The sequence below is a fragment of the Saccoglossus kowalevskii genome, chromosome 11, assembly GCF_978046115.1.
Source record: "Saccoglossus kowalevskii chromosome 11, keSacKowa6.1, whole genome shotgun sequence".
In the NCBI taxonomy this organism is placed as follows: Eukaryota; Metazoa; Hemichordata; class Enteropneusta; family Harrimaniidae; genus Saccoglossus; species Saccoglossus kowalevskii.
The window spans coordinates 9,313,750-9,341,567 of record NC_140651.1 but is presented as its reverse complement, the minus strand read 5'-3'; the positions used below and the strand labels follow the sequence as shown (position 1 = coordinate 9,341,567).

The 27,818-nt window shown below is 36.2% G+C and overlaps 1 protein-coding gene across 1 annotated transcript; it reads left to right on the top strand.

The window, feature by feature from the left end:
* Nucleotides 1-1,917: 1,917 nt before the first annotated feature.
* LOC100372162 (neuronal acetylcholine receptor subunit beta-4-like) lies at nt 1,918-27,620 on the top strand. The gene is made up of 6 exons (XM_085505727.1): nt 1,918-2,292; nt 6,438-6,601; nt 8,551-8,595; nt 17,296-17,405; nt 19,644-20,577; nt 25,719-27,620. The coding sequence occupies exons 1-6, from the start codon at nt 2,166-2,168 to the stop codon at nt 25,917-25,919; spliced, it is 1,581 nt and encodes a 526-aa protein (XP_085361853.1). The 5' UTR covers nt 1,918-2,165; the 3' UTR covers nt 25,920-27,620.
* Nucleotides 27,621-27,818: the final 198 nt, after the last annotated feature.

The window sequence follows — 27,818 nt, the reverse complement described above, 5'->3', positions numbered from 1 at the left end:
GGCGGCAATTCAACATGGGTGAATTGGCATAATGGAACTACGGTGAGTTTTATTATACTTGACAATATTATTTTTAGTACAAAGATCTTCTTCTGTGATCTTGACAAGAATGTCATTTTTCTTCATATATGTTATTGACAAACCATTAAATGAGTTGGCTAAAAATAAATCTGTCAATATCACAAGACAAACACATCTCGAATGCGTTTTGACTTTTGTACTCAATGCATCTTATCTACTTGAAAATACAGTATATTAGAATGTAACCTAAAAATTGTGAAATTATCCCCAAAATATTTGTTTTTGATCAAATCCATTTGTTTGTTGGGAATGATTCATAGTTCCTTACCCGACTGTGTTTTTATTTACTTGTGGTGGCTTGCAAAAAAAACACATAAAACGCTAAAAAAAAAAACATCAACAAGAAAAAAATAAATACAGAATAACGTTTTCGATTGAAATCTGAATGCTCCCAATGCTATTTTCAACAGATGAATAATTGCCATTATTGAAATTATGCAAGAGTGTCCATAGAAACATCTGGGTCCTACTATTTTCTTAAAAAGTTAGTGGATTTGTCGAAAAATTTACCGTTTTATAACTAAAGTACGTGGATTCAATTCGCGAAATATATTATATTTTTATTGATATGTTTTAATAATTTTATCCTTCTTTTGACGTTTTTGAAAAAAAAAATGGTTCTATGACAAATACAACTGGGAACATTGTACAGTGAAGTTAGTATAATGAACTTTAACATTGTTACAAATATTGTCAGTTAGTTTATTGACTTTTTAATGAATACATTTCTCCCACAATGAATTACTCACTGAGTAGACACATAATTTGAATCTCGAACAGAGTCAAAACAATCGAGTATTCTATATTATTATTTTATTATTCGTACATATAATACTCTCTGTTCATACTGTAATTTTCATGTCACAGTAAATGAGAAAATGCAAATTTCTGCCGCATTGTTCAACAAGGTTATCAATCCTTGTGAGTACATTATATCTTGACGTAGATGAAAACCATTTACGTAGAAACACAATCAATATATAATACCTTCAACGGTGTAACATTCCTCGGGGAGATGGCGACTCCGATCCGTCCAAGATACCTTCAAAGATCTAAGCATTGAATCTTACCCCGAAGCACGTATTTGTTGTTGTCACTGAATCGTTTAATAAAATCGCGTCGATGTATACGTGAGAGAACACATGTGGACACCTGGTTACACTGACTGGTATCTGAATAATTGCTGTAAGAACAGTGAAAAACAAACCAAGATTATCTTTGAATCCATGTCGATCATGTTTAATTACACCTTATTGACATATGCTTCGCAGAGTGTGATCGCATGCGTGGTTGGCATTTCGTCAGAAATTATATAGATGTAATTATCTTCAAAGATCCATTCCAGATTTTGACATATCATTCGTATTAATTTTAGTATGCCCCCAAATACACATTTTTACTATATTGCAAAGTAAAAAAATTACGTAATTTTACATTTTTTTGTATTTAAAGCACCGCAGTCGTCGCACCGCGTCGTGTTTGATATGGGTCCCCTCGCGACGTGTAAAATACGTCGCAGAGCACGCGCGCGATTTGTGTGGAGAATAACACGCTACTCTCTATACGTCGCTATGAGTGCCATATCGAACAGGACGCGGCACGATGACTACCGCCCTTTAACCATGCACAGCGGATTTTATAGGAACAATCCTGATTCACACTTAAATGTTCTATTTGCCTACAGGTCGACACACATGACTCTAATTAACGAGAATAACAATTTGTTATCTTCACGGTTTAACACTTTGCTCACTTGGGATCGCTATAAAGGGATTCGGTTAATTACGCTAACTCCGGTCTGTGTCAGCTGCGTGACACACAACAAATAGGTAAACAGTGGTTCCGTTGAGTGCGACAACTGCAGTGTGACATACAGAAGGGCAGCGAAGTCCGGGAGTAAAAGTCATTCTGTTTAATATTGCGCCAATATTTTTAATATCCCGGTGTGTCTTCGCCTGTGTTTCACGCCAAAAAACCAATTCATTGTTTCTACTGATTGCGTCAACTCCGATGGGTGTCGTCAGCGTGGCACGCAGGCGGCAGTGAAGCAAAAGTAATTTCGCGGATTGTACCGACTCCGATGTATGTCGTCTGCGTGTCACATCAACGATTCGGCTCATTGTGACAGACAGAAGGAATTCCCGCTCAGAATGGACCAGAAGAGTTCCTTTCATTGGTACAATCTGTACACCACAGTTTTCGTTCTTTCAGGTGTGTATTATTTTTTTTACAAAAATATACGCTGTAGTATCATACACCCATCTTTGCAGTGATACAGATTTAGCTCCTTAAACACGTATGCAGCGTAATCGGTCAACACACACACCATTGTATGCTTACGAGTAATATAATGCCGTGAACTCGCAAGACACAGTCGAATAAATATCTTTCATTTGCCAGATATCTTTTTATCGTTAAAAGATTTACTATAATATATCACCGATCGTATACTGCATCTGCGACATATCTAGTATTTATACTCATGTTTTATTTATACTCATGCATCTAAATCGGAGATCATCAACTATTCGCCGACAAACTCGAGCCACCGTTTCTGATAATTCGATTCTGTAATCAACGCCGTTCACCCCTGGAGATTCGCGTTGACTACCGATATAGATCCGAATAATACTGACGGACTTGTTATCGGCACCGTGCGAAGCGGATATCAATGAAACGTTATTTCACGAGAAACGGGCACGTGAGAATTATCTAACCTGTCTCAGCTGGTGAAAATAACCATATCATTCGGGTTTGTCATGTGATCTCATTATATATATATATATTCCCGGACACTCACCCTCAACCAAATCAACCAAATTTCCTGTATTTTCTTCTATCCTACGTACTGTACATTCATATTTAAAAAACGTATACACAATATTATATAAGTTAGTATTATATTTATAATATAATAATACAATAATAAGGTACAACTAAATAATTTATAAAAAAACAAAAACATGAAGTGTTTTCACAGCACATTGTATTCTTTTGATGACAAATGAAAAACACTACTACGCATGCGCAGTGATTGTTATTGGGTGCTCCAAAACAATCAGTGCACATGCGTAGAAGTGACGTGTCATTGTTTCACGGAACAAATACTCAGGTCCGTGCTACACGAACAACGTTTTTTTTTTACAATATGATATATCATAATCAAATTTATTCATTAACATGAAATATGAGATGGCAGTATTAAAATTATTTGTTTTCACCCATAGTGCATCTAACACTATTCTAGTCGATTTCGAAATGTTTTTTTTTTCTCTCGCTTGTTGAAGTTTACTTAGATTGAAAATAATAAACATGGCGACATTGGGCAGCACAATTTCGGCTATGTTTTAATAATAAACATGTTTTCCGGTTATTCTATTCTAATTTTTAAATCCTGTTCTTCGAATAGTAAAAACTTAAATAGCTATGTTTTTGGTCGAGTATTATCGATCTGATGACGTCATCCATTACGCACCTCTCTTTACATCAAAGAAATAGGCAATACGTGCTATATTTGGCATTTTTAACCAATCATGATTTCCATCATAATGACAAATGAGACGACATATGACTCGTGATCGCAACACGTGTCGTTACGCCATTTCAACAGATTAGGTCAAGTACTTTCTTATGATATTATGTTTATATCTCTTATCTGACAAGGTTCAAGAAATTGTGATTTATGCTGTAGCAATACAACACCAGAACGTTATCGATTCTGAAAACCAGAATTAGGGTTGTTTTCCCACAAACTAATCCTTCATAAATGCATGACGTTTAGGGTAAATATCTCAGAATATTTGCTGTTAATCAACCAAACAACGAATAGTATCGTCCAAGGCTCGTAATACTACTCGGGATATGAAAGAACAGAGATGATTATCTTGAAGTAGAATTTATTATTATACATCTGTCACCGTAACGCCATACGTTACAGCGTGCAGTAATTTTGCGGTATTTCATGGGGTATTTCATCCTATCATATTAAGAAATGCAAATTCCAAATACGGAATGATTACGCGGTGCGTAAGAGTCCCCTAATAAATAAAAACAAACGTGGCTGCTACACAAACAAGTTTGCTGATTCTGTTCTAAACTTTTCGGATATAGGCATTCCCATGATGTATCCTTGGAAGAAAAAGATGCACTCAGGCAGTACGGCGCTTGCGCGTCCGTCGATACTTCCGCTGTACTGCCTTCGTGCATACTTTGAGGTATCCTCGTAATAATCTCATATTATTTCAACCAATTTAAAAATAAAAGTATTTAATTTGCCTATTCCATCGTGATATATACCTAAATTAAGTCAGTACGTTATATAATTAAAGTATCCGAACATTGGGAAATCTACCTGGTTGATTAATTAACAATGGAATGAAACACTCTCAATCTTGGCAACCAAGAACGTAAATGAAAATGATCGATTTTTAAAAATTAAACGGATATTTTAATGTTATTTCACGTTGTTCGGTATTATATATTGTTACATGCGTTTTTTTCCAACATAAGTATTTGTCTGAGGCAATACACCAGCGGTGATACTGAATTAATGGTACGTACTATTAATTAAAAATGCATGCGTATTTACCGGCATATTTCACGGTTGAAAACAAAAACAATGTTTCCAGTAAACAGTAAATCACAACCTAGTGTATAATTTCAACATGTTTATCTAACAAATTCAATACCCAAAGGTTTGAACAAATCGTTTATACCCGTAAAACTAAAAACACGGCTATGAAGATGTTGTTGTTGAATTCGGTGTCCTGCTGTCGACTGCGATGTTTGCGAGACAAACAAATTACCTTACAAAGTCACATAACATTGAATTGCTGAAATATTACTGCAGGGAAACGCATGTGTCTCGATAAACGACCAATCGCATTCTGAATAGGCTTGATAAACACTTAAAAAGTACTCCCGTGTGTTTTTTAATGAGCTGTGTACTATTGAAGCCTGGGGCAGTGTGAGAAATTTTGAGAATATCCTAAATAAACGAAAATTAAGTCAAATTAACATCGATTAAACAACTCTCCTCTGACACATGGCAAGTATTGGTTTGACCCAGTTTAATTAAATTTAGAAAATATATTAAAATCAGGTAAATTAGCTCAATAAACCTGTATCTAATTAATATAATATGAGCTTATTACGAGGATACCTTAAAGTATGTACACGAAGAGAGTGCAGCTGGAGAATCTGCTCGTCGCTCGACGCGCGGCGTACTGTCTGAGTGCATACTTTGAGGTATTCTCGTAATAACCTTATTATTATACATCTTTTCCTTCCAAGGATACACCATGGGAATGCCGAAATCCAAAGTGTTTAGAACAGAATCAGCGAACTTCTTTGTGTTGAATTAGGTCAAACTCTGGTGGCAGCCATGTTAGTTTTTATTCATTATTATTAATGATTACGAGCGTAATCATTCCACATTTGGAATTCACATTTCCTAATTTGGTAGGATGAAAATTCCCCGTAAAATACCGCAAAGTTACGGCACGCTGTAACGTACGGCGTTAAGGTGACATATGTACAATAACATACTACATGTATAATATAATATTGTAATGTAATGTAATGTAATGTAATGTAATGTAATGTAATGTAATGTAATGCAGAAACATAGCAGTCATCGTTCAGCGAAAAACGGGATGTTCATATACATACAAGTAATACAATAAACTGCTGACATACTAGTAGAATGTAAAGCAAGTAAATAACACCGAAAAAACGGCATGGTAAATACTACGTCAAAACAAAGTACTATCATGACACTAGATCGTGGGTGTCTCGAAACGGCGATCGCGTACGGCACCTAATCGCCTAGTCTCTCGTCACGGCACGTCTTCCTCTCGGCCACCGGGCATCCTCCAAAAAATGATGCTTAAAACCGAACTTATTATTTACAGAGAGCATCATATGAAACCCGCCCACGTCGATCCGCGCCACACAGCGTAGTCAGACATTGCGACAAAGGCCTTCAGATCTAGCTGTACTTTGGTGATGAAAGAAATGATGTAGCATTAGAACAGTGAATAAGTACTGAGAAATAATTGTAAACTCATAGTAGCTGCTGACATAGAAAGTAAAGTAAGCAAATAACACCGAGTACAATGGGAAATACAACGTCAAATCAAAATAAACACGTACAGCGTAATTACAAACTCACGTTTCCAGCATTTCACCTATTAAATACTGCTAAGTTTACGATAAATTTAATTAATTTAATTAAGATTCAATATCAAACAAAAATGTCGAAACATGATAAAACATTTTTTTCATCCACATTCCCTCATTAAATACTACCATAACATTATAGTTATACGCATAGAACTTATGCTTCTTCGTTCCAGGATGTTGCATTGCACATTTAGATCAACGGAAACCAGCAGATGACAAGTTATTATCAGATCTGTTTGCTGAAAACAGATACAACAAACTGGCGCGACCTGCAATCAACTATAACAGTACTGTGAACTTCGCACTGGGTTTACATATGACCCAGGTCATGAATATGGTAAGAAAATAATAATAATAGTTTTAGAGATTCGAATGATAATAATGCTAATGATTATGATAACAATTACATTACTTGAGATATTACAATGATATTGTTTATTACTGACTATGATTATACGTATCGCGAATATTTTAAGATAATAATTACATTACTTCAGGCATTACACCAATACTGTGCATTACTAACATATGACACAAATATGATAAGATGGTAATTACATTATTTCAGGTCTTAGAATAATGCTGTTTATTACGACTTGTGATTACACGTAACACATGCCATCAATATGTTAAAATAATAATTACAGTAATTAAGGCATTACAATGATACTGTGCATTACTTAATGGGATTACACGTAACATATGTCACGAATGTGATAAGATGTAAATTACATAAGTATTAGAATGATGCAATACATTACGATCTGGCATTACACGTGACACAGAACGTGAATATGGTGGAATAATAATTACAGTAATTAAGGCATTACAATGATACTGTTCATTACTTACTTGGATTACACGTAACATATGTCACGAATGTGATAAGATGTAAATTACATAAGTATTAGAATGATGCAATACATTACGATCTGACATTACACGTGACACAGGACGTGAATATGGTGGAATAATAATTACAGTAATTAAGGCATTACAATGACACTGTTCATTACTTACTTGGATTACACGTAACATATGTCACGAATGTGATAAGATGTAAATTACATAAATATTAGAATGATGCAATACATTACGATCTGTCATTACACGTGACGCAGGACGTGAAAATGGTATGATAATAATTACAGTAAGTCAGGCATTACTATGATACTGTTCATTACTTACTGGGATTACACGCAACACATGTCATGAATATGGTAATATAGTAAAGATCGTACTTTAGCACGCACATAACTGACCTATTACGCGTAACACAGTAATCATAGTAATTCTTAAACTTCCTTTATTACGTACAATACTAACTGGGTAAGTTCAAGTGACGAATATTACTTAATACATTATGTTCGAGTCAGATATGCAAATGAAACATGATTATTTACAACAAAACATAATGAATCCGTTTAGCTTCGTCATTTCCAAATTCACAGTATGCAACTTTATTTATTTTTTATTCTACCATTTTTTGGGGGTCAAATGGCCCAATATTTTTTTTAAATGTAGAAATTATATATAGTTTCTTTTATGAAAGATTTGACCTCACAGTTCAAAGGATTAATCCGACACGACTAAAGTGAACAGCCCGTGTCAGCATGTTCCCAAAGCGCTTTACAAATACACTTAAATCATTCAATAGCGTTGAATACAACGTGTTTACATTTCTGATCGGACATAGTGACATATGCACGGTGATTGAATATATTTGTCTTCGTACGTTACAAGTACACTCTTCTAATTTCTAATAGTACTTTCCATCACGGTGTCATTCACATAAATCAACGAACACTACGTATAGGTAAAAAAAACCACGATTTAATAATCCGATATATCAAAAACTAATTTCTGCATTACACTGTGTGTACACTGACTGAATGTGAAATACGTATTTAGATGAAACATGGGATTACGCACTTTCCCATGAGCGATGTGTCTGGAATTCACATGGCTTTAATTTTTTAAATTACGTCATTGATTTGAAGGTTGGGGTTGGAGGTGAAGAAAACAATCTTTTAACTACCATATGGAAACCCGTGAATTATACATAAATGCAAGATGTCCGTGTACAGTCGACTACGCAATGTTTTCCCACTCAATGAACACCCAGACTACACATTAATTATTTAATAAACTGAACTTCACGTTGAATATGTTTATTTTTGAATTTTCACATATGAATTTAAATTTTGTCAGGTAATCAAATAGTGTATCATAATTTTTATTTGTCATATTATTTTGATAAAATGTATTATCTTGATTTTGTTCAAGGACGAGAAAAATCAGATCATGAAAACCAGAGTTCGTCTTGAACAGGTGAGTGATTATTATTATTATTATTATTATTATTATTATTAACAATTTATGTGTCTGTGGCTATACGCACAATATTCATGAATTGACATTAAGGTATATATATACCTTGCTGACGTCATCCCAGTGCGTCGTGTTTTGTGTCCAGTCTCTTGGCCGTTTGTATTAGACCCAAAATTTGAGCAACTTAAGTTTACTTAAAGCGGGAGGGTCGTCACCTGCTCACGCGTGGGAACTGAGCCCCAAGCGACGATAACAACACACGCTAAAACGCAAAGGCTCATGGGTAGACGCTTGTTTGTAAACAATTACACACTATGGCCATCTGACGCATGCGCAGGTGACGACTCCCCCGCTTTAAGTAAACTATAATAACAGCGTAAAACAACTGAAGAAAACATCCCTACTGTCCGAAAACACACAATTTTCCGGCGCGCTACGCGTTGCTACGCGGTATACGCCGTTAGAGGGCGAACATTTGTAAAAATTCACCGCTTATTTATTTTAAGAGTTACACGTATATACGCACGTATAAGGCTGTATTTCCTTGGCATTTCTATTATTCTCAATTAATGGGGGATAAAAAAAAGTGTCCCATGATTATAAATTGTGATTATGCACACAGGAATGTAATCGCAAATTTAATGTATTTTGCCAAAGATTTAAAGATGTATTTACCTATATTTAGCTGTGATGCCATTTTGATTAAAAAAAAATCACATTTTGGTAAGTATTTCAAATTTGAGACGGTGAAAGTCGCTGTATTTCATGCTTGGAAGAAGTCGTAAATGTAAGTACGGCAAAAAATCATCAACATCGAAGGGTAACTAATATTTAGGACTACCGCTATGTATCTACCTCAGGTTACTTTCGCAAACAAGTGTCACAGTGCGAGATCGGAGGAACCCCCACCCAAACAAATAATAGCTGAAATGCATTAATTATCCCCGCTAGCCATGTATCTAGAAATTGTTTTTGAAGAGGGTTCTATAGCATTACAGATATAACAAAATAGAATATGCAATGCAATATAACGCACTACTCTAGATTTTGGAGACTCCAAGAAAATTTATACAATGAACACAATGGCTATTCGTAAAACCATATTTGTAAAAAGTTAATGTTTAAACGTTTCCTCCACGTGGTATCTTTTAGTTCTCGTACAGTATCCGATTTACTGTCACCACTATTAATGGTAACCTTGAACTGCGATGATCTGCTGACTATAGATGATTTTTGTTTACCTTTGTTTTCCGTGTTGCCGTTTTTATCCCCGATCGTGTATACACACATTGTTCAACTTCCACTTGATCAATTTCGTCTTTCGGTTCGACAATATCAGAATCACTGTAATGGTCACCTTTTCATCATCACTGTCACTTGAAAAATGACTAACATTAATATTTGTTTTTATCCTGATAGTAATGACGTATGACAGCCCTATTTTGTCTTTCTTCCACTTATCTATAGTAACAATAGTAACAATATATATGTTATATTTCTGGAGATATCTGGCTAACGCTAAGCTTGGAAATATCACCAGAATGTAACTGTAAAATATTTTTTTTCTTTCTCTGAGTCTGTCTCTCGATCACAACTCAGCAAACAACTTTTGTTGTTCCAGATGAACAACTGCCTCTACTAGTATATTTGCCGCAACACAAAGATGCTCAGGCAGTTCATTATGTCTTTGTGTGTTCTTGCCGGATACTGTTCCATCATGAAAGTGGCATTTTAGTTGAGCACTCAGTTGAAAATCATCTAGTGGTCTCTCATTCCCGTGTTCTCTTGTGGGGGAGCTGTCAAAACATCCAGATTGCATAGAAGTGACATTGGACGCGGAATACGCAACATAACTGGACTTGTCCATTCCCTTAAACAGGAGTCCCAGGTTCTAGGAGAAAGTTCTTTTGCACAACCATTCATAATCAATTATATGTAAGATAATCCTTAATAAATTGACAATAGTGGTCACCGGTAATAGACTACCTATATCTATATGTTTTGGCTTTGGAATATGATTTCAAATATATGTTAATGAAGCTTCTCTTTAGTGCAAGTTTGGCGTCTATATGTGCACCTAAGACCTCTCCTGCATTTGTCTATGCATTTTGCACAGTACTAGTACGTTGACACTCGTTCCTAATGTGTTCCTAATAGTTTTTCGATCTGTGCATCATGAAACATAGAGTAATCTTCCCATTCTAAAGTTGCATCATCTACCATAGCATCACCTATTGCACTGTTTTCCATTTCGTCTGCATTCCTCCCAGAGTCCACCTTGTACCAATGCATTCTTATATAGTAAACCAGACTGACCCAGCACATCTGAACTTTACATCATGGTCACTCACTCCCATACTAGGATCAGCGTTAGTAAAGTCAGTCCATCATACATTGGAAATTCATCTCATCTATTATGACCCACAAAAACTGTTGTCTCTTTTATTTATTTTTGTTATTACATTCATTTATTTATTTGTAATGTATTTATGTATTTAAAAGTTAAAGCTGAGATAGCATGCATACAACAGTATAATCACCGTCCAAACATAACAATATTATACTAATATTATTTTATAATTGTGTTTTATTACAATTACCATAGCAACTATGCTCGTAATAATTGGTCAAGGCTAGCGTTGGTGTAATATTACACGTATTGAGAGTAACTTAAGATGATCTGTCATCAGTTTTTCTTGTAAAATGCAAATGTTTTATGAAAAGTTATTTGATGAAGTAAAAGTATAAATGTAGTGTTCATTACAGAAAAATGAATGGTGTGTGTGTTTGTTTGTTATGTATATTCTCTTTTGCAGGTCCGAGTACGAGTACTGTCACGGGGTACGGTGTGTTATAGAACACCTAATGAAGGGTCCAATTCAGGCAACAGCACACACCCACATGCCCAAACAAAATGTGTACTCTGCATACACTCAAGAAAGTTTGTATCTTCGCAAACATGTAATACAGGATTCATTCTTGCAATGGCAGGAGATTAATCATACAAAAACACTATTCAAAGCTCATTGTAATAAAAATATTTTCACTTACAAATCCTACTGCCATTTTTTTTACATACCCCTGCCAGGATATAATTCTTATCGAATATTCCCTCAAAATCCTCAGACCCCCTTCACACCTATTTCTGAAATCAGCCATAAGTGTACGCCGGAATCATGCTCAGTTTTAGTTGTTTTTGTGTCTGCTAATTGAAACCCGACCAGTGTGCCATGTAAACACTGATTTGGTATCACCATGGTATCACACAGTTTTCGGAGATGATCAAAGCAAAGGTGACGTGATATTTTAGAATGTAAAAGTGAAGGAACACAACGATACTAATTACGCATAAATAGGTCTATGTAATAATTATCGAACTCGCAAAAGTAGGAAGTATCCTTTTCACTGTCGCCCCAATTATTATCAGTTGAACTTATGAGATCGAACATATACTCATTTAATTGGGCTAATAGGTTGGGAAAATGTGCGGGTAAATATGCCACAACTGAAGCGGCACGTTTGAAGAAGCACTAGTTGGAATTAGCGTGATTCAATGAACATGCGCGTTCCATTTCATCTTGCCATAGTAGTTACATATGGGCACAAACAAATAAATAAATAAATAAATAAATAAATAAATAAATAAATAAATAAATAAATAAATAAATAAACAAATAAATAAATAAATAAATAAATAAACAAACAAACAAACAAACAAATAAACAAACAAATAAATAAACAAACAAACAAACAAACAAACAAATAAATAAACAAACAAACAAATAAATAAACAAACAAACAAACAAACAAATAAATAAATAAATAAATAAATAAATAAATAAACAAACAAACAAACAAACAAATAAATAAATAAATAAATAAATAAATAAATAAACAAATAAATAAACAAACAAACAAACAAACAAACAAATAAATAAATAAATAAATAAATAAATAAATAAATAAATAAATAAATAAATAAATAAATAAATAAATAAATAAATAAATAAATAAATAACGTAGCGTACGTCAGAGAAACATCTGCAAATGCACTTGCATATTGAACTACCGCAGTCACTCGAACTACACTATTCTTATATTTGCCGACCGGCTGTACAAAGAGAGTCGAGAGTTCTCGACGACTTCATTTCACTAATGACCCAGCCTAGCCCATCAATAACAATATTATTCAAAGTATAACGCTCATCGTATTCGTGCCACAGCTATCATTGTACATAAACACATCACTTTAATAGTGTCTCCAAGGGTCGGTATCATAAATATGATCATACATCGTTATTAAATTTGCATAAATAAATTATACTTAATTTTTATTTCTGACTGAATTATATTGTATGCTGTACATGAAATAGAGACGTACGCTTCTTTTATTATATGAAGTACAATTTAGAGGAAAACGACGTTTTCTTAATCTTTCTTTGAAATGCTACAACCAATGCTAAATCGAGTGATCGCAACATTATTTGGACGCCATAATTGTCCTGCTATTTTACGTATTTACACGAAACTGCCTTCAAGTTGATACATGTATTCTTTCATTCAACATATCGTTATTAGATCCGATCATATTAGATTAAAAGGTGCTTAACAAACAAATCACGGCACGCCTCATGCAGGGAAAAACACTGCAATCAACAAGGACGCCGCTGAATTGTACGATTGGGAAATCGACATGAATTGGAATTTTCTCAGACACCTTGTTGTAAAGTCTGATCCAATGAAAGGTCGTTTAACGGTTAGAGATAGAATGCAACATAGGGGCCTCCAAGTTGCGTCATGGCTCATTAGGTCAATGTTAGACATCGATGCTGACTGATTGAATCACGGGGCAGATGGAATTCATTTACACATCAGAAACAGATAGCGTTTGAAACATGAAAAAGACTTGAAGATGAAACTTGTTTCGGACATTAAGGTGAAATTTCTGAAAGACAGTTGCTGGAGGCAAATATAATTGTTTCAATGAAAATTACATGACCCACAGAATAGATTGGTCAAACATGATTACACTTAACGCTTATAAAATGAAACATTAACCTGACAAATGTTTCAGTGAGTGTTTTGTTTAAAACCCAATCGGTGTTGAATACTTTATATAATACGACGCACTTATTATTTATATTTGATTTGTGACGTCACTTTAATTCAGAGTGAATATCACGGCAGAATACAACACAAAGCGCAGTTTATTTGTAGTGATGATTGATACAAGAATTACATTAAAAGAACACAACAATTATTTCACAACGAAATTCATAAAAAAATAGCGTGTATTTCAATTACTCATTTAATAAAATATTTACCTAATCAATACACAGTTCCCCCTTTTAATATAAAAAGTGTTGGAAGCAACAGAATACGTGAGAAAGTGCGACACATTGCCTTGTTAGTTTCGTTTGCAGTGACGTAAATTGCCTCTTCGCCTAAGTACTCGAGATCATTTACTAAATAAACATTAAGTGTTTTGCTCCTTCGAGAGACTCGTTTCCTGTTTTTAATGTTTTGTTGGCTTACAATGAAGTGATTCACCGACAAACGGCCTTTTATCACACATGAATTCTCCCAAATACTAAATCTTCTTAATTGTTTCATAATTTTACATAAAATGTAGCGATTAGCTAACTAAATTTATAAATAAAAATCATAGAATAAATGAAATCTGTAAAATTTTACACCAATTGTTTATAGCAAAATGGGCACTCAAACTTGAATAGTTTATTCGCGCAATTTAAAGGGCAGCGGTCGTCGCGCAGCCGGCGCGTGTGCGAATTTCAATGCAGTTTACACGCGTGTCGCTATGAGTTTCATATCGAACAGGAAACGGCGCGACGACCACCACCATTTAATGTGGCGTAGGTCGAATGCATTAGGTAGATTCATCAGTGGTTTTTGTGCACAATTCACGAATAGAATCAGAAAGACGGTTACGTAAAAACAGAAAAAAATAGATTATGCACTTGTTTGTAGCTACATGATTTTGGGGGCGGAGTTCGTTTTATTATGGCATGTGCAATTTATTCTGTTTTAAGGGCGCATTATGTTTCTTATTTAAAAGCAGTCAGCCGTTAAATGCATCGCCCTGCTATAAAACCCAATAATTATTGTCAACTTATTCAAATTTATATATTTTGCACTGACACATCGATCTGATATTGTGGCATTAAACCCTTCAATTGATTACAGTGCTTAAATATAATAATATGATGTAAAAATAAGTAATGTTTTGCTGCCAGTGTTACTTATTTTCTATGATGTTTTTGTTAAGCGTCCTCGTCGTCAGCTGTGTAGTCTGTATATGATGTATGTATTTGGGCCAGTGGCCTATCTGTATCTATTATGATTATCAGTAATATGCCGAGTCAATTTTACCATTGAATGTCAGCAGTAATGATACTGCTTTCTATTTTGATTTTGATTTTTAAATTTTAATTGATAAACAACTTTTTTCTTTACTTGTTTTAAAATTTAGTTAATTGACTCTAGTCCTGTTTTTCAATTTGTCATCGCCACTCGATAAGGGGTTTGATCATAATGTGTCCCTAAATATTTAGACAAACTCACATCACCGAAAAAAACTGCTGTGGTCTCTGGCACCTGTCTCGTCTCGAAACCAGTCGGAAATGAAACTTAAAAATTTAATTTGCGCATGTCAATATTGTTAGGGTCTTTTTTTGTTCCCTATTGTATACCCATATTTAACAATTTTTGTCACGAAGCTTAGTAAACCCTCAAGATTGCGTTACCCAATCTGAATTCTAAAATGACAATCTCGATGAAAACAAATTCTGTATATGCTAATGTGAATGATGAATACGTAAAACATCATGTTCAATTAGAAATCCTAATATCTATTGAATGTAATCATCCATTAAAATATTCAAGGTACCGCTATGCATACTTAATATGGTGTCAGGGGATACTAAATAACACATTGATAATGCAGTTAGAGAAATGTGACATTACAATTGATATTTACAAACGAATCCACGAAGCTGTTAAATCATGCAATATGTCACAGACCTCGTGCTGATATAGATGCTCCATCGGGATTTGTTACTTCAGGACTAATCAAACCGTGAAGGACGGGAAATCGGACGTTTTCAGATTCATTATTATTCTGTCGGGTGTTTATATAATTCGTTCACGATTTTCACATCGACTTGAAAACAGCATGAACTTGCAGGAGCCGTATTTATTAACGATCAAGTGCACGACGTAATTATTTATACATAAGAGAGTGTGATGCACATTTCAAATTGGGCAGTAGATAACTTTAATTTACATTCACTTATAGTAATTTGATTCGTGCAACAGAACATTTACGCCAACATCAATTAAGAATTTTAGCGTCTAACAGGCATTTTCAGATTTTTGTGACTGGCTGTTTTAATTACCTAATAAAAACTAGTTTTTGAATTATGAATCTAAATGTTATACATTTTGCCCATTTTTGCTAATGACTTACAGATGTCTGGGATAAGAATAAAACTCAGTACACAATGACTACAACACAATCACCTAATCTGATTTGATTTTGGTACAAATCCGCGTGTGATTAGACAATTAGCATAATAATTTTTTAGTTTTAAAATGTTCATGGTGTATCTTTATCAAGATCGTACGAGAAGCAAACTCTCGCACTTTGCGTGTGTTTGAAAGCCATCCCATTCCGTGCATTTCGAACGTAGTTCTAACCAATGGTGTCACAGAACGCAGTAGGTGATGGGAAATGTTCGATTGCGTAAACATAAATGAGCGAGATTATCGCCGCATTCAAAAACGCATGTATCACGCGATTTCCGAATAAGCACCGACGCTACAACTGAAAAAAATGATCTGAGATGAACACAAATCATTTCTTTCACGAACTCACTAATATTAATCAGGATTTCTAGAAATGCAGGGTTCTCTTGCGATTTTAAGACTACATCCCATTTCGCGTGACTTCTTCAATTCGCGTGTGATCCTTATTTCATGTCACACGCTTGCATACCCTTATCTTTATACATCCTTGGTAGTATAATATTTTTCTTGGTTGGCTTGAAATTATGTACCTGTACTGTGTCATGGTGTTTAGTTGATTGTGAAACCATAGTTTGTAATTAGTCCATATTAATTAGCTAGTTTGCATACTAATTAACTTCTTTAATAATTTTTTGTTTGTATTTTAAATGTTTTCTCAAATAGATTGAAACTACACGTGTACTGCCTGTGTAGTTTCATTACTGATAATTTACTGAATCAATCTATGCATTATAATTAGCTAACGAGGTTTAAAACAAATTGCCGATTTTGGTGATGTACTAGTACTCGAACAAAATACCACGTGATAGTAAAACCCGCAAATGGTCTATAATTGTAAATGAGAAAAGTCGCGTTCTCAATCCATTACATCTCATAGAAATCATGTTTAACGAAACGTTAAATAAAAAAACGAGTTTCATTAAACCTACGCGATTAAAAGATTACAAATTTTGATACACATTTAATTTGAAACATGAGCAATAATCTCGGCATTTGTCAGTAAATACGTCAGCGCGGCGTTCTTGATTATTCACTGTGAATAATATGTGTACTTTGTTGTTCTCACGTGGGGCTCGCAAAATGCGAGATAATCATGCTTACCTCGATTCAAGATCAAAGGCTAATAATCTAAGTATTTTAAAATTTCTTTTTCAGTTATGGGACGATTATCGATTAGCCTGGAATCCCAAAGATTATGGAGGTATTCGAGAACTTGTATTACCACTTGACAAAATATGGTACCCAAAGTTATCGCTTATAAACAGGTAAATATACTGGTTATACCATTGGTTATTGCCATGTGCTCTTCAGCTAAATGCTTTTTGCATACTCCCAACTTCAGACTTGCATCATATGGTGGGCGAGCATTTTCCCGAGCAGCTCCACGCTTATGGAATACTTTACCAAAAGAATTGCGTCAGAAACCTACAATAGATACCTTTAGAAAGAGTCTCAAAACTCCAAAACTAATTGTACAGCGCTTCTGAATAATACGTCGTATTGGATACTGGCGCTATATAAATTTGATTGATTACGATACGCCACATGTCACGTGATTTCTTTAACTAATATATATAATCAGAGGTACATTACTTGGGGTTTGCAACTCGTATAGTACTGTATGGTGACATCATGTCAAGATCCCATTCAAGTCTCTTCTCGCAGATAGCGAGACTGAGGCTACGACATTCTGACATGACGCGTATCAATGTTCAAGGTTTGTAATGAAAAAAATAAACTTTTTCTTGTCACTGTCATAGTGAAAAATGTAATACATCGAAAATTTACAGAAAATATAGTTATCGTAATCCGTCATATCGTGGGCAGCTATTTTGATCCACCTGGACATCCCAGTATCCTAGTTACCTCAGGCATGCGCATTCGCATTTTTTCTGACTTGGAACGCTTATGCGAGAGCGAGATTGTGACGGGATCTTGGTATCATGTCACCGTAGTTACAAACCCCAAAGTAATGTACCTCTGATATAATATAATTAATTATTTCAAATTGAAATGTAAATGTATTACATGTTAATTTTTGCCGCACTGGATCATGATGTGGCGCAGTAAAAATGAGGATCATTTTAATGCATTACAATTTTTTTGTAATTTGCATGAGCTACACACATACACAAATATATGTACAAATACTCAACTTGTTTCCATGGAAACAATGACCTTTTGAAACATTACTTATGTGACCATTTTCAATTGAATTGTTGTCAAAATGCGTGCAAATAAGGTTCATAATTCAAAATAACTAGTCCCAGGGAATCACTTAAAAAAATGCCCGAAACTATTAGTTCAAAGTGTGTAAGCTGTGCCTACTAAAATGATTGTTGTTGCGCATAAAATAGTATTCGTTTAATGTACCAATGGTTTGCGCACCTCCGCACGTGCTTTGAATTTGTAGTACTCGTACTCTTCCAGTATATGCAAAACGAACAAATACAGTGTACTGACATCACAGATTATATCATTTTATTAGATTCGACGCACACATACATACCCCAAGGAACATGACCGTCAAAAAAAATAGTTAAATTACAGCGTAATAAGACAAGAAAAAACACCAATGGAACGAAGAAAATATAATAATAAACGAAATCGACTTAGTAAAGTCAAGCGCCCACATTCAATACACTCACTGAAGATTCGATTCATATTGTGATTACTTTTATTTGATTTATGCGATGGATGCTCTTCCATTTTCGCATTTTCCCTGTCTGGAAAGGAGTAGAGGTTTGGAGGTACTGGTGTCTCATCTCTTTCATATAGACAGACAATACTAATGGGAAAGCTTAGGGGATTTTTACTTTTGTAAAAATAAAAAAAAAAATAAAAGAGAAAAAAATCTAGTATGATGGTTTCCGATCTTTCGATATATAAAGGATTCTAATCTATTGACGTATCTCCGTGGAATACCTTGAGTCATATTCATTTCATATTGATTGTCTCATATTGAAACGAGTCTCAGGTGCCGTCTCTTCTTAAATAGCACGTTTTCCTTTAGAGACAATGGCGTAGTTCACATTACACCGTGCGATGGATCATTCGTGACGTTACAGCATTAATAGGAAGATAGTGGCAAAGTTGATCTAGAAATCTCTCTGATGTGTTACGTAAATATTTTCAGACATATTAAAATAAATTGTTTATTTACTTCAAGAGTAACACATATTTAATAACTCATATTATGATTTATTCGGTATTTCTCGACAAATAAACAAAATACAAACATGATAAATATATTAGCTTATAAGAATATAATCGCTAGCGGACCGTATTTTGTCAACGCTGCAAGGTTGTATTTACGTATAGTTAGTATATAGTATATTATGTACACCGCGTGCAAAAACGCATTGTCTATTTAACGTACGCCGCGTGACGGCAGTTGCGTTTTGAGTGGCATAGTCGGTAAACAAGCATCAGCACACTCTCCCTATCATCCCACCCGCAACGTCGTACTTGACATAGATTTTATTATGTTTTTGTTGTTGTAGTGCGGACGGCGAGTACGAACTGAAAGGTGAGCAGAATGTATTAGTAATCTCCAGCGGGATGGTGTTTTGGAACGCGCCATGTGTGTTAACGACGTCGTGTCGTATCAATGTCCGTTACTTTCCATTCGATGAACAGAAGTGCTTAATCGCCTTCACCATACGAGACTACGAGGCGAGGAGGGTTTTCCTGTCCCGAATGTATACCATTGTCAAGAAAACGGAGAATTCGTGGGAAGACTACTGGCAAGACGGCGAATGGGATCTGATCGCCAGTCCTGTCGAGGAATTCACCGAGCAGGCAGTTGATACATTTTACGTATATTTATTCCACACGTTAATTTTACGCCGGAAACCACTTTTCTATATTATTAACCTAATCGCTCCCAGTGTGTTATTGTCTGGTTTAACCATACTCACATTCGCGTTGCCCCCGGACAGTGGTGAGAAAGTCACACTCTCTATATCGATTTTCCTCGCTATGATGATCTTTAAACTCATGGTTGCCGAAATCGTCCCTCCCACGTCAGCCAATGTCGCTCTGATCGACCAATACCTGTTGTTTAACGCTACGATGGTTGTCATGGGAACAGGTTTCACAGTTCTGGTCTTGAGTATCCACCATCGTCTGTCCGTGACGCACGATATGCCCTTGTGGGTCCGCAGCATCTTCATCGAGTTCCTTCCTCGTTTCATCTGCATCAACAAACCACGTCACAAAGGTTTCAAAAGACGATCATCGGCTCAGTCATCTTTTTCAAAACTGTTCTCGCGAGCGCGGAGAACTGCGATGAAAGAAAAGTATCCGAACGAGGTTGGAGGAGGGGGCAATCACAGCCCGAATCACATTGCGTCGTTGAGGAAGGAAATGACGAACATGGCGGAAAGTACGAAGTTCATCTCAGAGCATCTTAAAAAAGAAGATGCAGATAATAAGGTAAGAAGAGTTGTCTTAGTAACACCCACTTGTTAGTTGCTTCTACTTTAATCATATAAGAGACTTGGACGAGGCGAATACTTCAACTGCACTCTTATTATTAATCACTTCAAATAGATGTTTAGGTATCAAACCACGAAATATATTTCAATGGACGACAATGCTAACGTATTTTTAAATATTTTGCATCCACCGATGAGTAATCAAGTACTCACCAGTACTATCTACGTCGTCCATTTCAAACTCTGGAAATGAACATCACAAAGATTTCTACAGTATTCCAGAAACACTCAATTTAAAAGTTTAAATTGACACTTGCCCATGTCTACACGGACTCTAAAAAAAAAAAACGTTCCGGGAACGAGACTATTATGAACACAGATCATATTTTTTGCATGAATATTTGTTATAACTTAGACAACACTGGTGGTCATGGTTATGATATGGTTAATAATTAAAGCGGGAGGATCGTCACCTGCGCACGCGCGGGAATTGAGTTCCAAGCGACGATAACAACAGACGCTGAACGACGGTAGACGCTGAATGTTTGTAAACAATGACACGCTATGTCTATCTGGCGCATGCTAGGTGACGACTCCCCCGCTTTGATTTGAGTCAGTTTCTTTGTATATTCCTGGGCATTACATGAGCAGGTAACTTATTTTATTTCTTAATACGTGAGGTTTCTGGTAAATCACTTATGGGTAGCCAAATTAGGCAATTTTTATTGAATATGAAATGGCGACGTCATTGATTTGTTAAGATATATACTGAATCTTTAAAGGCCTATAGTCCGTCTAACCATTTACCGTTATCTGGTCATTTTCGATAACCATGGTCCGCTTCACTGCTACCCATTGACAGATTCTATTCATGGAATGTGCATTTAAGTGCGCCCTCTTTGGCAATTCGACTTCCTGCCATTTTGTTTTATATCCATCGCAATGTGTTAGGCCAACTCTGATTGGATGCATATTTTAGAAGCACTTCCAATCAGATCGGCGTATTTAACCTACCAATTTGAAGGTCAAATACGCGAATACATTCACCGTATATATTGACCGATATCCAATTTATGTAGCATGCTGTTAAATAAAAAAAAATAGATGAACAAAGTGACGATAGTAACCATGCCAACTGACAGTAAATCACATTTATGGGGTTGGACCAGTAATTAGTGCAATCTATTTGATGATATAGTTTTCAATTTATCATCGTTTTATTCACGAATGATTATCACACAAATCAATTACCATCTGTAACACCACTGTGGGATAACAGTAACTCAATCTGTATAAGCATCTCCTCAGACGCAAACAGTAGTGTAAAATATAGGCATGCTTAATCAATATTAGAAGAATACTATCTGTAGGGACCTACCATGAATATTGTAGGCGGCGGAAAATACTAATTTGTATGTCCCTCACATGAGCTTTCAAGGCAGTTTATTCTGGCTTAATTCGAGAAAGATCACGGAAGGTCATGATCAAAACGTTGGGCAATTACTGACAAGTGCATTCCCAACGGGCATTGTCAGGTTATGGACAGATGCCGAACTGCCAGTACTTGCGGGTTTATTTTTGCTATTCGTCGTTAGTTCTGGTTGCCACGGCTCTGATTGCGCAGTTGTACTCCAATTAAGTCGCGCCCTCTAGCGTTACAGCGCTGCAGTGTATTTGATAATACTGAAGGATGTATGGAAGCACGGGTGAAAGCAATAGGGACAACTTCTGGGAAACAATTGTAAGCTATGTGAGATGTTTTCAGTCTTATAGCACAGACCCTAATATTAGTACTGTGCAGAGTTGCCCGTGCCTGCTACTGTTGCCGAGGGTGCCCCAGGTTCACATTCTGACACTTTGAAGGCCACACTCCCTTCGCCGACCTTTTCTGGTCACCATGTGTACAATTGAAGTATAATCACTATAAGACCCATATGACTATGACCCCTAGCCAGAACTATTGCAATCACCCATTACTAAGGACTTTATGAATGTTCAGTAGTCCCTGCCTCACACACTCATTTCAAGGACCATAATTCGAGAGAGCTGGCTCCCAAATCACTATGTGACCTCACTTTTTTTAACTACTTCAACTCTTGGATTTGCATTATTTCCCATCTGGTCTTATACCAGAAGCGGTTCCCCATCGTTATTGTATTTGCTATGTTACCCATCACTGATGATGTTCATATGTCTATACTGCAGTGCAAACACTTTATTTAAGGCTGGCAATGTGACTTGGACTTTTTTAAATGTAAAACACGTTACAGCATACATTTTATTGTCACAAATTTATTTCTGTGCACACTGCTCTGATGACAAAATTAAAGCTGCAATCCTCTACGCAATGGGATACTCTGCATTCAGTCTACTAAAAATATGCATCTAGAACTACCCAGTCCAGGGGTTGAGAATAACTCGTATAATAACAACAGAGAGCGATGGTTCAGTAAGTCAAATATGAACACTGATAAAAGTGCGAGCATTAGAATATCTGATGAATTCTCGTCCCTGACTGGTCGATTGATATTTGTCCAACAATTACTCGTGCATTTGTATAATGTCTCAAGGTAAATATTCTGTGCCAGGACCAATTTAATGCACATATCCAACGTGATTCAGAAAACACACGGGCAGTCATGAACCTGTCCCCGCTCAATCAACACATCAAATTGTACTTATTCAAGATGGTTACATCGCAGTTCAATATATAGTGTATCTGCCCAAACAATCTTATGGCTGTACTAGATTTGAAGAATGCCCAACCACAATCGACGTTTGTTAAGGTTTGTGTTCAAAGGGTTGGCATATCAATTCAAAGGTCTTCATGCAGCACCATTGGCGTTTACCAATAGGTGATTTTTCCGTACAATTGCGAGATCTCGCGAGATGCATGAAAGACGCGCGTCGAACGTCAGCCGCAAAAATCGAACGATTTGATTTTGAACTAGAATTTCTTTATTTCGCAGCTTACATTGACCGGCCGATCTTCGACAGAGGAATATTGCTTCCGAATACCCTTACTTAATCGAAATTGTCTATCATCAAATGTGGACAGCACATTATTAAGCATGGAAACGTCCCCGAAATACTTTCGCGTTTGTCGAATCACACGCGATGATGACGCGACTACGACGCTATGACCTTTGTTTGTCCTGTTTTTACGTTCGATTTCACGCATAACGCGTGATTCTCGCAGTGAACGGAAAATGGTCTATTATCAGACTGTAGTAGTCTAACTTCTTGCCTTGATTTATATGAGGTGTATCAATACATGAATGGTCGGCGTTTTCATCATCAAACAAAAGAAAACTGGCGAGAGTTTGGATTATTCATTTCAAGTAACTTCTCAAGCCAAGCCAACCAAATGGATTAAAATAGACCCATTGGTGTCATGGTGGGGGAAACATTTGATGAAAAAAATAGCGACAGGGTCTATAACACCGACCAGATCCACACGCCGAACATCAATTAGAAATGGATATTTTTCTCCATTAGATTTAGAAAAATCGAAAACATAGCTGACCCATCAACAGAAGGGCACATTGACTGCTTTTCTACTCCTTAACACTTCAATATTGGTGTGCACCATTGTAGAATCCCAGAGACATATCCTAACCAGGATCTCTAGGATGCTATTTTAGAACCATTTATCAGTCTATTTGCCATGATACCACTTGTTTGTGACCAAACACCTTTGTTGAAGTGCATTAGTGCTGATATGCACTGTCACACAGCTGGAAAATCACATTCTTTACGCATCAGACTATCGAGATGAAGAGGAGCCGGCTCGCAAGCCCAGAGCTGTTCCTCCATCGTGACTGCAAGCCATGATGGTTTTGGTTTTTTTCAGACAAAACCTCGGAGGCAATTTGAAGTCGCTCAGATAGATCTAAATTAGTCTATAACCTGAACAACATGAAGTGTTACCTAAAGTGGTGTATACAACATCAAACCCATCTTTTCTAGTTGATTTTCTGTACCATGTTGCTAATGTGATTAGGAAAACACCATTCCCAGTGAAAACATCAATACCAACACCATTTTCATAGTTAGCTTGGGTAGAAGCCTCTACAAGAATGACGCAGTTCAGATCTTTTATGTTCAAGTTCATTATCCCTACTTGGTCTGTATCATTAGTTTTTGAGTCACTCACTGATTGGACAGGGAGGCCAATGTTCTTACTTACCTTGGACTCAGGGCGATATGCAGTGAATGACAAACTTTACCCTGGCAAGGTGGCAAGTTGTCCTACTCACAGTTGACACTGTCACTTTGTTGACTAACCAACTCTACATGGTTAAGAATCAGGTAACACCAATTTACATTTCTGGTAGCGCTATTTGTATATCATATATAATTATTTCAAACAAAAAAACTTTCTATACATTTTGGTATACCTGATAAGATTTCCAAGTTGTCATGGTGACCTCATATGCTATACACGGTGTGTCGTGTGTGTAACTAGATACACAGGAACCGTCACGAGATAAGACGAAAGTTATTTTGTAAATTGGCAGCTCATCATGCAAAATCTCCTTTTATATATCGGACCTAACGAAATATTCAAATCGCTGTAAAACAGAAACACAACGTTCCCATTACGCTACACCCGAGGCTATTTTTCTACTTTTGAGAGAGAATTTGTTTACAGTCCATTTCTTGTAAGAACCTTCTTCATCTTCTTCTTCTTCTTTTCAGTGCATCTTGTCACACACCTGCGCATACAAATACAGTGTGATACAGTGTTTTCAACTAAGATCTTATTAAACTATTCAGATTTACAGACTTCGCATGCTTACCGTACATCCTGAATGTGATGCCCGGAAGTGACAACAATATATCTGAAATCTAGACGTGTTTTGGAAAATGTATAGACTGATAAATAACGCCTAGTCGCGTCTAGTCCCTGGACTGACGTATCGCCTGACCACCCTTTAGGTAGTTCCCGGGCGGCTCCGTCGTCACGGTCAAACCCAGTAAACAAACATTACGATCGGCAATTAGGACGATGAATGGCAAAATTAACTCTTATTTTATAAATATTCATGATAATTGCGGTTGAAGTGAATTTCTTGTATCAATATAATTCGGAGTTAATTATTCATTGCTAAATATACATTTCATTTTTTATTTCAGCTTACCGATGAGTGGCGTTATGTGGCAGTGGTGCTGGACCGTATGTTGCTATGGTTATACGTTATCATTTATACTTTTGCTACGTGTGCAATTATTTTGAACGCTCCGTTGGCAAGGGGATCAACGTCAAGTACAATATATACCCATGAAAACGACGCAGATACGACGCCTTACGGAGATTATCCTACTAGTTATACTTGACACTTTTTAAAGCGCAGTGGATAGCGCCACCAACGTTGTCGTACAGAAGAACGTTACTATGATATGCAGCAGACGATAACCATTTATTAAAATTTACCTCATGAATGGAAATTGCCCTGTCGACAGGAATAATGGTACCACTGCCTTAACAAAATGCACAACTCATTGCAAACATGACGTGAACGTTTTTTCTATCTAGCATCATGTCTCATCTCTCGAGACTTGGCTGCGTGCATTGGGAAGAAAATAACAATTTATTGGGCCGTGAACGAGGCTGTGTTCATTGCATGCTCACGACTGGGTTGTATCAAACGCAAACCATCCCACAATATTTGAGATATATGTCATGCTGGTACTTCGCCACGCGTCGCCTGTGGTTCCAATATTTGCTTACACTCCATATACAAGTTTTCGGACATTGTTTAATAATCCATTAGTTTCATGAGTGGTCAGCTAGTCTAAAACCTTCCCGGTTTGAGTGTTTAGTTTTCGGAGAACGTTGAGTCGTCTTGTTTTGCATGTTCAGTGGTTTTATAGGAATATGATAGTGCAGGTCGAGTGTTCGGAAACTCGCCCAAACTGGTATATTGAGTGTAACCGTCCCGGCCTTTGTGGGCCTCACCGCGGCTAGTCAGAATGGCCCGGGTTATTCCAGTACCTTCCATGGTTATTCTGAATGAACACATGAATTGCTTTCAAAACGACACGTTTAGTATTGCAAGACATTCAACGTTACGGAATTTTAGAGCCAGTTCATCCGTGACCAGAAACACCATTTGCGAGCTGGTGTTGCATGATTTATCCGACTTTATGCCTTAATTTTGGGTTCAGTATTGGGATTTATAATGAAAGCACTGTTTGTACACACATCTATCAATTTACAGCGCACGACTGAATTGTGGGTAATTTCTAGCCTATTGTTGAATTGTAGGAAATTTCTAGCTTATTGACGGACATGTTGGATTACAATATTGGTTTATCGCAGCTGTTACGTTTGTAATCCACCAAGATTGTGTGTTGTGATACTAGTGCATTCCAAACTATGGATTACCAATAATAAGTCCCGTTATAGTACAATTTTGTGCTTTATGTAAAAATTCGGTAACATCGGTGGATTTTTCTATGTTCTACTCCGATTGAAATTGCTGATGCAGATCGGCCTGTCTGTCACTTACATCAAAATAAACCCAAACGTTACGTTGGAAATATACTGAGTGAAAACATACTACAATGATTAAATTTGGTGGAATTTGCATCTCACATGACTAGTCACGTGATAGTGGGAAAGGATTAACTATGCACAGAGTTATCTATATTGTAAATATTTAGTTTGGTGTAGGATGATTGACAACAAACCCCATTCGCACTGTCTCCTCTTATTGTAACGGTCGAATTCAGTATAGAGATGCCGCGACGTTGCCTGTACCTTCAGGCTGTACCATTATTTTGTCTTCATTTTCTTGTAACAGATTTTAATTGCTTGTACTAGCTATAGAATGTATGTTAATCGCGAGAAATCGAGTAGGTGTATGTACTTTGTCAAATGTATATTGTAATCGGAACTGCTCATTATCACAGAATCGTTGTGCATTGTGGGTATTTAGATAACTGTTTGCCGCTATATAATAATGTACCTTCACGTATTTCTATTCAGTTTAAAATATTACAAATTAATATAATAAAATATATAGAATACCACAATCGAATCGGCATGGCCGACAGAGCGTGCGAGTCACTAAAACTGTCGATCGCAAGTTTTATCTGATGGTATGCTTTTGATAACAGTTCCCTCAACGTGCAAATTTTATTTACTTTGTTTGTTTTTATTTATAGAAAGAGGGCGTACCATGATGGTGCAGCACTACTACAATATCATAACTACTATCCATACACGCCCAT

Bases quoted from the DNA above. Each gene is read 5' to 3' on its own strand.
- LOC100372162 (XM_085505727.1), top strand. From the start codon at position 2,166: ATGTCGTCTGCGTGTCACATCAACGATTCGGCTCATTGTGACAGACAG. The intron at 17,406-19,643 runs GTAAATATACTG...TTGTTGTTGTAG, and splicing joins AAGTTATCGCTTATAAACAG to TGCGGACGGCGAGTACGAAC. The intron at 20,578-25,718 runs GTAAGAAGAGTT...TTTTTATTTCAG, and splicing joins AAGAAGATGCAGATAATAAG to CTTACCGATGAGTGGCGTTA.